Source organism: Stenella coeruleoalba (assembly GCF_951394435.1).
Source record: "Stenella coeruleoalba genome assembly, chromosome: 10".
NCBI lineage: Eukaryota > Metazoa > Chordata > Mammalia > Artiodactyla > Delphinidae > Stenella > Stenella coeruleoalba.
The window spans coordinates 102,911,465-102,925,150 of NC_137156.1; the positions used below are offsets into that span (position 1 = coordinate 102,911,465).

Sequence of the window (13,686 nt, forward strand, 5' to 3'; positions counted from 1 at the left end):
GTTATACTTTGACTTGTTTGGAATTTTCCAAGGGTGGCTCATCATTGCATAACCACATCACAGATGATAGCAACATTTGTGAAGCTTTACCAGCTGGTAAGGAGTTCCTGTGTCCACTGGCATTCATTACTCTGCGTCCCAGGGAGTCTGCATATCTGTCTATCTGTCTGTCCATCTGTCCCTCCACCATCTATCTGAATATCTTTTCCTAGTCCTTATTTCAAAATGTCAACTATAGGGAAAGAGTGTCAACAACATTCCACTGAACATTACCTTACCTCTCTCAAATTCAAACTTAGCCATTATAGTTTTAAGCATCTGAAATTTTCTTTATATCTGAGCATTTACTTATTGAAATGTATGTTATAAAATTCCTTTCTCCTTTAAATCACAAGGCATCACATTAATTTCTTCAAAGTGTATGTAAAGACAGGGTCTATTAGCTCATTTAGGGATAGCACAGGAATGTTATAAAAAGAGGGTGTCAGTATGTTAGCGGTGGGGTCCTCTGCTGTGCAGGGGATAGAACGAGTGGCTGAGGGACACGGCAAGAGCTTGGCTCCGACAGTGCCCACAGCTTATGACGTGCTGCTGTCCAAGCGTTTGCCAAATTTCAGACACTCTCCCAGGAGCTGTGTCACCTTTAAGCATACCTGCAGAGCACCCGTATTGTTATCCTTTAGTTACTATTTTTCCTTAAATCATCTCACTCTTTTTACTTAATTTAAAAGGAAGTTTTATCGCTGTCATAAACATAAAACTAAAATGGTTCATTAATTGTCTTTAGTACACATTATACTAAATACTTAACTGTGTAACACACACACACACACACACACACACACACACACACACTCACACAACCTGTTCATCCGAATGCCACCTAAAATCCCCTTGAATACTAAACGGAGGCAGGAGCTCCCCGTGTTTAAAAGTACCGTTATTTCTTTTCATCTTCATGGGACCCCAGGGCCCATCAGTGTTTACTGGTGAATGAAGAGAGAATTGAGATGGAGGCCGGGGGGCAGGGGCAGTTGCGGAGCGTCACATCGCAAAGCCACGGTCCTGTGGGGTGGAACCCAGATTAGGCAGCTCCCGAGAACCCCCCTTTGCATCGCAGAACCAAGGGAGGCTATGTCCGTCGGAGGCCCGGAGCTGGGCGTGAGCTGCCAGGGCTGGAAGGAGTAGAGGGGAACATCTGGCCCTTGTCAGATCGTGTTGGCCACCGGGCTCCAGCAGGAAGAAGGCGTCAGAGGGAGGCTCACTCGGGGCTCAGGGCGGCACCCAGAGGTGCACAGCTGGAGGGAACGCCCTGCTGGCACAAGGACGTGGTCTGTCCGGGCGTGAGGGGACCGTGGGCTGCCATGGGCCCGCCTCTCCCCAGGAGGGCCTGCAGCTGAGAGGGAGGTGCTCCGCTGTGCCTGTGGGGTGACAGGTGTCTCTGCAGGTCCCCCAGCCCCTCTGTGCCCCCAGAGGAGAGTGGCCCGAGGTGGGCAGGGGGTGGACGTGGGGTCACAGGCCAGCGAGGGCCTCTGCCGGCCTTCGCAGTCCTGGTTGTCTCAGGTCCTGGGCTGACCGGGTGAATCTCTAACTCCCCTTAGCCACCCTCTCTTTTTAACAAAGAAAGAACAGCCTGAAAACAGGATCTAGCTAGAACTGGCTGTTTTGTTGTCTTTGTTTTTCTGGTTACCTTCTATTTATGGCAAGAGACAGTGGCTTTTTACTCTTGGTGATAATGTTTCCTATGAAAGGAAATCTGTATTAGTCAACAATAGGGCCAGTGACCCAAAATGCCTGCAGTTTGGGAAGGTCTTCTCACCCTCTCACCTGGAGGGTCCACCCCTCTGTCAGCCCCCATCCATGGGACTCGGCAGTGATGGGGATGGGACTCGCCCCCGGTCTGTGGCTCCAAAGCTAGCGCTCTCCTGTCTTTCTGGAACAATCCAAGAACAGAGGGACGGGAGGAGCTGGAATCCCCCCCGGGGCGCTGGGCTTGTCCTCCCCTGACCTGCCCTCCCGCTAGTCACCGTGTACTGCTGCCAGTGGTGTCATTCATCCGTTCCCGCATTCATCGTTCAACAAACCTTGACGGGCCACTCTGTCCTGTGCTGGCTGCCCTCCAGGAAACGCCGTCTGATGGGGGAAACACAGCACAACAGCCGCTGGAGACCGTGGGAGCTCAGGGCATCCAGGTAGGGAGGCAAGTTCTGAAAGGAAGCGACATGTGTGTCGGGGACCCGGCAGGTGGGTGGTTGAAGGACCAGCAGGGTTTTCCAGGCAGGACTAGCTCGGGATGGGTCCACACTGCAGCTCGAGGGATCTGTGCGGTCTCAGCAAGTTTCCCCAGCTCTGGACGTCAGTTTTCTCATCTGTGAAATGGTAGGAATGAGAATAAGTTTTTCTTAGGGCTGCTGGGAGGAATAGATGACTTTTTTCATTAAAACACTCAGAGCGTACATACTATCTATAAAATAAATAGGTAAGCAACAAGGACCTACTGTAGAGCACAGGGAACTCTACTCAGTATCTTGTAATAACCTATGCAGGAAAAGAATCTGAAAAAGAATATGTGTGTGTGTGTGTGTGTGTGTGTGTGTACATACACACAAGTATAACTGAATCACTTTGAGGTACGCTTGAAACTAATATAACGTAATTTAACTATACTTCAATTTAAAAAATTAAATCTGTATATATAAGGGAAAAAAACACCCAGAGCAGCGTCTGGAACACAGTAAGGTGCTGGCCATGGTCATCACGTACAAGGACCTAGAGGGCAACGCGCCGGAGGGTCTGTGGGTCTGGCTCTGCCATGCCCAGGCGGCATCAGCAGCCATGAGCTGGAGGGCTGGGCCGGGTCAGACCGTGAAGGACCCTCGAGGTTGTGTTAAGGACACTGGCGTTCTTTCTCTTGGCCACAGAGAGCCACTGAAGCATTTCGCAGGGAAGATGGACGGGGTCAGAGCTGACCTCTGCTCCCTTTGGCAGCCAGAGTAGAGTGGGGACTGGAGTGCAGAAGTGGAGGTGGGCAGTGGGACTTCTCGCCACCTGTGGGACCCTCTTGAACAAAATATATCCCTTCCTCCTCCGGATCTTAGCTTCATCACTTGCGGAAACTAGCTTGGGGAGCGGCTAGAATATGGGGGGATCTGGACTTGTCCGGTCAGCCATGGGAAGACACAGAAGGCTTTGGAGCAGGGTCAGAGCTGTTTTCCAGAAAATGGCCATGACAGCAAGTGCTGATGGCCTGGGGGTGGGTGGAAAGAGACACATACTTATCAGGTTACAGGGTCCTCTCTGTGACTTTGGGGCTGGAGCATTCAAAGAAGCTAGAGCTGCAAGTCAGGGGGGCACCACAGGTGACCTCCACCTGCCCCCAGGTCACTGCATCTCCTCCCCAGAGCCAACCTCAGGGATCTCGTTCTTATGGGAAACCCTCATTAAACCACTGGGCCCTGTGGTCCAGTCCCAGGGCCAAGAGCTGTCAGATTTCTAAGGCCGGACTATTGCAACAAAGCCTTTCACAAACTACTGCAGTGAGGGTTTGCAGTCAGTCAATCAAGAAATATTACACAGACGTGTCCTCTTAGTCTGAACCACTCTCAGGTGGCCTTGTGCAGGTCAAAAGCAGGAAGTCAGCAATTACACCTGGGTCAGCCTAACACATGCTTCCACCACCTGTAGTATGAAGCTCAGTGGAGCCTGTGAAGCAGGGAGTGGGCCGTGGGCAGGTCGGGCTGGGCAGGGCGTGGACCCGGGTCCGCATCACCGTCCTGCCCCCAACACCTCTGTGACATAATCTTTTCGTCCTCTGAGAAACAGCAACCTCAGAGCCCAGGGATGAGGGTTGCCCGGAATAGCACACCAAGGCCCAGCCCAGAGCAGGGTGCCAGGTCAGGGCCAGCTCCCCCGTTCTCTGGTCTGCTCTGCGAGCCCGCTACCCTGGCCCTGCTGCCCCCGTTGGTCCCCAAACACCTGCCACCTCTCTTCTTCCGCCCAGGCCTCTTTCATGCTGCTCAACCCCAGGTCCTGCCTCCTTCAGGCTGCCCGCCCCGCCCTGCAGACCCACGCCCTCCTTGTCTGTTGGAGGTCCAGCCCTGCGTCCAGCGGGCACGGCCCTGAAGAATGAGGGCTGTCTCTGCTCTCCCTGCCTGATGGTCCCATGTCTCCACCCAGAGGACCACTGAGGGCAGGGACTGCGCCCCTCTCCCCGCCCACCCCCGCCTGCACGGACCCAGGCACTGTAGGCGCCACAGAATAGCATCTATACTGCAGCCCTCCGCCCAGCACCGTTGCTGAGGCCCCCCCGGACTAGGCCCTGCGTATGACCTCCAGGTGGCCAAACCCAACGGACACTGTTTGAGTGGCCAAGTGGGTGACGGCGCTTTACACAGGGACGGGAGGAGCAGGAGAGGCAGACGGAGTAAGACAAGGAAGCGGTGGAGATGCCTGTGGGACATCCAGGTGGAGACGCCAAGGCAGCAGCTGCGCTGGGAGCTCACTGGGAAACCAGATCTGAGAAGCCAGAGCTAGAGGCAGATTTGGAAGCCACTGGTGCTTGAAGCCACAGCACGGCTGAGACCTTACAGAGGGAGCGCACACGAAGAAGGGAGGAGGTCCTCGGGTGGTGCCCGAGGGCCGCGGGGGTTAGGGGCCAGGATGAAGAGGAGGAAGTAGCAAAGCAGACAAGAAAGGGTGCAGGGGAGGTTGAGCGTCTCCCGGAAGCCGAGGGAAGGAGGCATCCAGTGAGGGAGCGATGTGGGGTCAGCCCTGCCTCGGCAGGCCCGGCAGTGTGGCGGTGCCGGGTGACAAGATGTGAGCAGAGCAGGCAGAGAAGCGGGTGGAGGAGCCACATGGTGGGAGGGTTGTTGCGTTTGTTTCAGGGTGGAGATATTACAGCTCATCTGTGTGACACGCGAACGATCCTGCAGATCGACCCAGCAGAGAGAGGGGCAGCGATACAGGCCGTTAGAGACCAGTTGCTGGACGAGAGTAACACCCCACTGTTTCTCTGCAGCCCCGTTGCACTTGGAAAATTCCAGTGTGTCCTCATCCGTCCCACTCTCTGAACTCTGTCCTCGCTGGCTTCCTCTTCCCCACTTTGCTGCATGTGACCTGTGGTCACCTAACGAGGACAGCAGCTGGGCTGGGCCATTCCAAGCTTGCCTTGCAAGCTTCCGCTGCACCTGGTGGGGCCACCGAGACGTGGGCCTGGAGACAGGGGCCTGAGTGTAAACCCAGCTCCTCCGCTTCCAAGCTGTGCGGCTTGAGGCAGTTACTCTGGCAAAATGGGGGGGGATGATGGTACCTACCTTGTGGGGTTGTTGTGAGGAAATGTTCAAAGCCCTAGAACAGTGCCTGGCGCCGAGCGAGCATGCTGAACGATTTACTGTTGTGTTGACGCAGGAAGTCGCTCTTGGACGCGGCTTCTGAGACTCCAGTGGCTGAGGGGATGCAGGGAGGGGAGGCCCAGCCTCTGCTAGGAAACTTTGAATAAGGGCTGTCCCCCCATCTCATTTTGCTTGTTGAAGCCCTTAAATAATTTAGGGAAAAAATTAATTCCTCACAGTGGGAAGACTTAGACATTGCCTAGTCTGACTCTATTCAAAATTCCACCCATTAAAGTCCTTTATCTGCTTACATACCTCCTCTGCCAGGAAGCTCACCACCTCCCAACGCAGCCCATTCCATTCTTGGTCAGCAGTCCTTGTGAGAAAGTTTTTCCTCAAAGGGAGCTGAAACTGCCTTCTTTTGACTCTCTCTCGTCTTTGCTCCCCCTCCCCCTTCATCCTGGTCAAGCACTGCCCTCTGGGGCCACATAAAGGCTACCTGCCTCCTGCCCTGAGTCTTGGAGACAGGGACCCTATACCCCTGTGTCTTCTCTTCTTTTGGCTGTGGTCTGAGCCTCTGGAATTGAGAGGGACTGTCACCTGCCCAAGTAGACCTCAAATGATATGACCTAAGCTCTAATCACACGGTTTCTCTTTGAACCAAGAATCCCCATCCAGGGGGGTCTCACACTGATTACTGCCAAGCACCTTCCCATTCTCGGCTTGCACTGGGGGAGTCTGAAAGCAGGACTTTATCAGTCAGAGTTACTGGCTCATAAAACACAAAAGGTTAGGGCTTCCCTGGTGGTGCAGTGGTTGAGAGTCCGCCTGCCGATGCAGGGTACACGGGTTCGTGCCCCGGTCTGGGAAGATCCCACATGCCGCGGAGCAGCTGGGCCCGTGAGCCATGGCCGCTGAGCCTGCGCGTCCGGAGCCTGTGCTCCGCAACGGGAGAGGCCATAACAGTGAGAGGCCCGCGTACCGCAAAAAAAAAAAAAAAAAACACAGAAGGTTAGGCTTAGCTCTAGCTTCAGGCAGAGCCTGATCCAGCAACTCTAATGATGTTACCAAGGATCCGTTCCTGTTGCCGTCATTGTTAGGCTCTATCCGTAGCCCCCAGCATCTCCAGGTGGCCCCCTAAGAGTCACAGGTGGCTGTCACATCTCCCCACGGCACACCTGCTCGGTTGGGGAGGGGCTGCCTCTGTTTCCGGGAAATTCCCCAAGCCTACAGCTCCTTGCATCTCATTGGCTATACCTGTGCAGCCCTTAGCCAATCATGGTGGCTGGGGGTGGGATTACGCTGATTTGTGTACTACGCCCTCCTCTGTGCAGGTGAGCAGCCTGTGGCTGGGGGTGGGGACAATCGGGGAGCTGTCACCCCTGGGGAAGGGGTGCTGGATGGCCCCAAGCGGCGGATGGCTCACCCTGGGCCTTGTACAACCTTGCAGACCCCCACTTGTTTGGCTCAGCAGGTGGTCCTCTGGGTGGTGAGTTCACCTGACCAACCCTGTGCGCCCACACCTGTTCAGGCTCTCTGTAGTGCCTTCTCCCCGTGTCCCAGTTACTCCGGGACAGCTGCTGTGTTTACCCCTGACCGGCACGTGGCCAGAGGAGCTCCTGGACAAGCTAATGGCTTCCGGGTCCCTGCCCTCTCACAGAGGCCCGACCGCAAGAACCCAATCAGAGCCGGGAGGACCTCAGAGGCATCGGCTCCAGTGACCCACCTGCAAAATGGAGCCCAAGTCCCACTGCCAGTTCCTGTTGGCAGCGCTGGGGTCGGAATCAAGGACCCCTGCCCAGCCCTCCCGGATGCAGACGCTCCTCAGAAGATTTTGCCTTTAGTCCCATTGGCTAAAATTCAGTTACAAGCCTACGTCTTAGCTACAAGGGAGGCTGGGTGAATATCCACCGTGGAAGGCTGACTCGGCCATACTGGCCACTGGGTAGGGAGCCAATGGGGTCGGCCACAGAGACCACACAGGGGCTTCTGCAGGCATATCACAGCTTAGCTGTGCAGAGCAGGGAGTGGGGAAGGGCGGGCCCATACCCCACGCTCTCCCGCAGGAAACTGGCTGAGCCCCCTCCCTCCCAACACCCGTGTCTTCCCACACCCACAGGTCGGAGGACAGCCACCTCCCAACCTCACCACGAGCCAGCCCAGAGCCACAAGCCAAGAGTGGTGAACCTGAGGATGGTGGGACCAGAGGCCCAGACCTTCCTCCAGAGGGAGCCTGGGGCTCCGACAGCAGCTCGGGGAGCAGACCCCTGCACGAAGGTTTGTCCCGCACACCCAGGCTTGCTGCCAGCTCACGACTGACCAGGCTGTGCCCCAGCCCTCCTCCCAGGGTCCTGTCTGAGCTGATGCTGCAATCTGGCCTCCAGACAGAACCCCATCCCCTACCTGCTGAGGCTGGGCGTCCGCAGCCCCCAGCCCCCCCTACACCCGGGCCTGAGAGCAGACACCCAGTGGGGGAGGTTGGGATCCAGGGAGGCAGGTTCTGGCTCAGCATGGGAGAATATGTCTCTTGTCAATCCCGTGTAGGGGTGGGTCGGGCCAGGGAGCTGGGGTGGAGTAATCTCCCCATCCTAAGAGGTGTGTAAGTAGGGCTGGACGGTCACCCCTCAAGAAGAGTGCAAAGAGGCCCATCATCTTAATGAACCTGGGTCTGGTGGCTGTGGAGCATCAGGAGGAAAGGAGAGAAAAGCTGTCTGAGCCAGTAGGGCTCTTGCAGCTCAGCTGCAGGCAGGAGTGGACGGGCTGCTGGGTGCCATCCCTCCCACCCGACGTCAGGGCCCCTACTGCCCCTGCCTCGGGCACCAGGACGACTGTGACGATCATGACACCACACACACACACACACACACACACACACACACACACACACACACACACACCATCATCATCATCATCATCATCAGGAAATTCCCACAACGAAAAACAAATGATCAATATTGGAAACACACATAATCAAAAAGTCATGGACCAGTCACCTCAACCCTGTTCTCTTGGGTCTGGGACACTTTATTGAGACAAAACAGAACGGCCCTGAGCCCACCCAGCTGGGTGTCCAAAATCAGGACACCTGAGCCAGTGGTTCCCAAACTTGCCAGCTGGCCAGGATCACCCAGGAGCCTCATGAAATGCAGGTGCCCAGGGACTTCCCTGGTGGCGCAGTGGTTAAGAATCCGCCTGCCAACGCAGGGGACACAGGTTCGAGCCCTAGTCCGGGAAGATCACACATGCCGCGGAGCAACTAAGGCCGTGTGTCAAAACTACTGAGCCTTTGCTCTAGAGCCCGTGTGCCACAACTACTGAAGCTCGTGCGCCTAGAGCCCATGCTCTGCAACAAGAGAAGCCACTGCAATGAGAAGCCCGTGCACCGCGACGAAGAGTAGCCCCCGCTCGCTGCAACTAAAGAAAGCCCGCGTGCAGCAACGAAGACCCAATGCAGCCAAAAATTAAAAATAAATAAATAAATAAATTTGTTTAAAAAAAAGAAAGAAAGAAATACAGGCGTCGAGGCCCACCCCCAAGCTGCTGAGCGTGATGCTCTGGGGGCAGGAAGGTGGAGGATTCCACGGCCGTGCCAGTCAGGACATTGTCCGCGAGTGTCAGGCCATTCGGCCTGAACCGGCTCTAGTTAAAGGGAACTTGCTGCTTCACAGAATTCACTTAAAGGCCCAAGAGTGTCAGCAGACCCCATCCCTCCCGGCCTCACCTGCCGTCCTGTGCATGGGCTCCCCTCACACTGACAAGGCGGCCCCCAGCAGCTCAGACCCACGCCCTCCAGACCCCAGGCTGGAGGAACAGCGGTGTCACCCTTCTCTGGAAGTTTGAGTCAAGTTTTGGCCCGACCCTCCCTGGCTACGCTGGATCCCTGGCCCTGCCTGCACCAGTCACGTGGCTGGGTGGTCTGCGCTCTGACCGGCCAGGCTGGACTCACATGTCCCCCGAGCCAGGGTGGAGTGGAGGTGCCCCCGGAGACGGGGCCTGACGCAGGGTAGCCGGACCCCAGGCTTCTCAGCAGAGAAGAGAGGAAGGCTCCTCGCTCCCAGTGTCCCCGTGTGAAACCAGGGAGGGGGTCCCGGGCCAGGCACACGGGAGGGGGCCGCACGGCACAGCCCAAGGGGGTGGGAGAGCCACTATCTGGCGGAGGCGGTGAGGGACCGGCAGGGGAGATGGCACCAGGGCCTCTCTCCCCTCCCCCCTGCACCCCCCCGGAGAGCTGCCTGCTTCCCCTCCCTCTGTCCCTTATCTGCAGCCCGTGCTTCTCCAGCAGTGGATGAGCAGCTGTTCCGCTCGGTCGAGGGCCAGGCCGCCTCTGACGAGGAGGACGACAGTGAGAAGTGGCAGCAGGAGCAGGGGCCACCGGCTGAGGTCAAGGCCCTGCTGGCCGGCCTCTCCAGCTGCGGGCGTGGGTGCGTGTGCCGGTGAGGACGCCCAAGACCGGGCACCAGGGCGCCGGGCTCTCACAGTCGTCCTGGAAGCACAGGGCGGCCCCTCCGTGCAGTGACAGACCCTGAACGTGGGAGGCTGACCCCCCCCCCGATTCACGTCCAGGCTGGGTCACCTTCATGCCCTCTGACGCTCTGTCCCGTCATCTGTTGGGGGAGGGGAGAAGACGGCGCCCGGCATGCGTGAGGGTGAAATGAGATGAGCCAAGGCACAGTTCCTGGTGGTTTAATCCCCACTGACTCTCACTCCCTTGGCCGCGGCCCCAGGACCTGCCCCGAAGCGCTAGTGGGACCCTCAACACATCAGTCCCTTTCCTAACCCACTGCTCCCGACACCTGGGGCGCCTCGGCCAAGTCGCCCAACTTCTGAGCCTCAGTCTTCCTGTCTCTCAGATGGGACAGTAACACCTGTCTGACAGAGGTTTTGTGAGGATTCTCCATCGAGGATGTAAAATGCCCCACGGGTACCCGATCCCAGCAGGTACTCCACTGGGGGCGGCCTTGACTTTTTAAATGATATTGTAAGGTTCCGTTGATTTTCCAGGGTCATTGTTATCACCAACCCTTTAAGTCAACAAACATATACTAAGCACCTACTCTGTGCCAAACAAATTTGGGGGCATCAGGAAAACAGCATTAACCAAGACAGGCCCTCTGCCCTGGAGCCTCTGTTCCAGTGAGTGGTGACAGGTGTGAGGGAGAGGCGGGGCAGGGGAGGGCCTCTGAGCAGGTGCTGTTTGAGCAGAGCCCTGAAGGAAATGAGGGAAAAGCATTCCAGGCAGAGGAAACAGCAAGTGCAAAGGCCCAGAGGCATGCAGGAGGGGCCATAAGGAGCCTGCGGTGGCTGGAGTAGAATGAGTGAAGGTGGGTGGGAGGGAGGTCGGGAGGTCACGGGGCAGAGGGGGCGAGGCCTCTGGCTTTTGCTCTGATGAGATAAGGGGCCGCGGGGGTGGGTGAGCAGGGGGTGCCATAGCCCCGCTCAGCTTTCAGGGGAGACAGACTTGGTAATAACACCCGCCCCCCCCCCCCAGGCTGGAGCAGACTTTGGAAAGCAGCTCCCTCAGTGCTGGCACTCTCCTCCGCTGCAGGTGTGATGACCAGACGGCCAAGAACCTCGTGACCTACTTCACCCACTTTGGCAGTGCCGACCATGCCCGTGCCCTGGGGGAGCTGGAGCAGCTGGGGACCCAGGGCTGCAGTGGGAAGACCCTGGGGACACCAGGGGAGGAGGTCAGCTGAGTCCCACAGGCTGAGAGCTGGAGCAATGCTAGAGTCTCTCACAGGCGGAACTGAGGGACCTCAGCCAAGTGCTGTGCCCCATTTCCAGAGGCACAAACCGAGACTCAGAGAGAAGATGATTTAGGTCTAATGAAGAATATTCTGGTTGCAAGCTAAAGGATACATCTCAGATCAGCTCGAGTGAAAAACAGGAAGTTATTAGAATACGGAGCTGGGAGAACAGTTTCAAAAGAACAGCTAAGACGAGCTTCAGGCACTTCAGCTCCCTAAGATGGATGCAGGGACTCAGACCGCCTCCACCTATCTGCTCTGTATTTTTCTGGGTGCTGACCTCACTTTCCCCTACTTCAGAGGGGCCTGCTCCATGTGGCGGGGGACGGGAAGGTAGGACCACAGGCAGTTCTAGGCTCCCGTCAGCCCACTGAAGAAACCCCGGGGGAACAATAATAGCCCAGTACATTAAATCTCAGGGAAGAGCTCCAATGGTCCGGGCTCAGTCATGCATCCGTGCCAGGGCTAACCCACGTGGTAGGCGGGCGGGGTCCCATGATTGGCAGCTCCATCAAAGTCAGATGAAATGGACGAGGGACACTTCCCTCAAGGAAAGTTAGTGAGTTTGTTGTGGAGGAGAAGGGTGGCGCCGGGCAACACCGAGAGAGGTGTCCCCATCTCAACAAGACCACTTGGCATGTTTTTTCTCGTCTGTCTACACCATGGCAACTTCCCTGCTCCATAGTAATCAAGCATGGAATGCTATGGAAAGTTATTATTTCCCTAAGCCCTCTAGCACAATGCACTTTTGCAAACTGATTTTGATAAAAGAGTTTTATATTTATATACCTGAAATTCTAAATCCATACTGTTTTGTTTTCTTTTGTTTTTTAAACGTATCTGTGATCTGATACAGTTCCAAAGGGCATAGCGACCACTCCTTTCTAATTAAATCTCAAACAGGCGTCTGGAGAGCTCAGTTACTGACTATGTTCCCAGGCCTCCTCTCTCCTGCCTGAAGCTGAACGTCCAATGGCACCATGCCTTCAGCTGCTTCTCTTTCCCTCCATCGGTGCTAAGAGAGGGGGCTGCCTCACTCCTGCCATCCCTGCTTCGGAAGGCAGGTGGCCATGCAACATTCTGCGACCTCCCACCATCCACCCTCTGGTATTTTGATGGGATCAACAGCGTCAGTGCGCCCTGGCCAGGGGTGGGCCAGTGACTGTGGCTGGGCCAGTGGGGCCCCTCTCCTGGGGCTCTCTGTCCCGAGTGAGGGGGGGCGGGGGGAATGGCTGGAGAGTGTTCTCAGCTGCAGCACCGGACAAGAGGCTCGAGATGTTTCTGCTGCCTCATCCTGAGGTTCTCCAGCTTCCAGTCCCTTCTGGGAACAAGGCACTAGCCTGCCAGTGAATTCCCTTTCTGGTCAAACTAGCCAGATCGGTTTGTTGCTTGCAGCCAAAAAACTTTAAAAAGTAAAAGCAGATGGATAGAGAAGAGAAGGGAGGATGGAGTCCTTCCACCAGAAAAGGAAGGATGTGTATTCTTACATCAGCCTGACTCACTGTGTGGCCTCAGGCCCGGCATTCAGCTTCTCTGGGCCTCGCTGCCATCCCTGGGGAGACAGTGGGGCTTCTATGTGCCCGGCCACCTGGCAGGCTTGGGGGGCCAGATGAGACGACCTCTGTGAAAGGGTCAAGGCAGGCCATGGGCCCCGCCTGGGGACGGTGCTGTGAGTACGGGGCAGAGGGCAGCAGGGCAGGCGCTGAGCCGGTTGGTCCCCACAGGCAGAGCTGCAGCAGAAGGTGGACGAGAATGAGCGCCTGAGGCTGGAGCTGCAGATGGTGGAGACAGAGAGGGTGCGGCTGTCCCTGCTGGAGGAGAAGCTGGAGGACGTGCTGCGGCTCCTGCAGAGGCTCCGGGACCTGGTAGGCTCACGGGAGCTGGCACAGCCAGGGCAGGGGAGGAGCTTGGGGGGCGGGGCTGGGGAGCCCAGCCTGTGTCCGAGACTGGCTCTGAGCTTTCCCTACGTAGGCAGGTGTCATCTCTACTTCCAGATGTAGAAAGAGCTCAGGGAAGCTAATCCAAAAAAAGGGGAGGCTCTCTAATTCATTTTATGAAGCTAATATAACTTTGATCTCAAAACCAGAGGACAATAAATACAATAAGAAAGGAAAATGATAAGCTAATGTCATATTCAAATATGGATGCAAAAATATTAAATGGCATATTAGTAAACCAAATCTGGCAGTGTTTAAAGAAATGCAATATGACTAAACTGGATTTATCCCAGGAATTCAGGATGATTCAAGATCAAACATCTATTAACACAGTACAGCACACTGCAGATTAAAAGGAGCAAAACCACGTGTTCATCTCAATAGATGAACAGTCAGTAACAGCTCCTCTTATTATAAAACCTCTTGGCAAGTTAAGAACAGGAGGGATCGTCCTTAATCAGATTAGGAGTCTCAGCCAACTACCTCTCACAAACCTCACGCTTATTAGTGAAATGTTAGAAGGAATCCTAAAAATCAGAATCAAGACAAGCATGCCTGTCATCACTGCTTGTGCCACGTAGAGTTCCTAGCCAATGCAGTAGCACAAGCAAAAGAAAGGATGTGGGCTTCCCTGGGGGCGCAGGGGTTAAGAATCCGCCTGCCAATGCAGGA

At 55.8% G+C, this 13,686-nt stretch overlaps 1 protein-coding gene across 1 annotated transcript in view; it reads left to right on the top strand.

Moving 5' to 3' along the window:
* The window catches only part of EFCC1 (EF-hand and coiled-coil domain containing 1), a 32,082-nt gene that overhangs the window by 15,889 nt on the left and 2,507 nt on the right, over window positions 1–13,686 (top strand). The window contains exons 3-6 of the mRNA XM_079935660.1: window positions 7,450–7,607; window positions 9,595–9,751; window positions 10,876–11,017; window positions 12,802–12,942. Of these exons, the coding sequence (XP_079791786.1) occupies window positions 7,450–7,607; window positions 9,595–9,751; window positions 10,876–11,017; window positions 12,802–12,942 (598 nt within the window). The remainder of the gene's footprint in view (window positions 1–7,449; window positions 7,608–9,594; window positions 9,752–10,875; window positions 11,018–12,801; window positions 12,943–13,686) is intronic.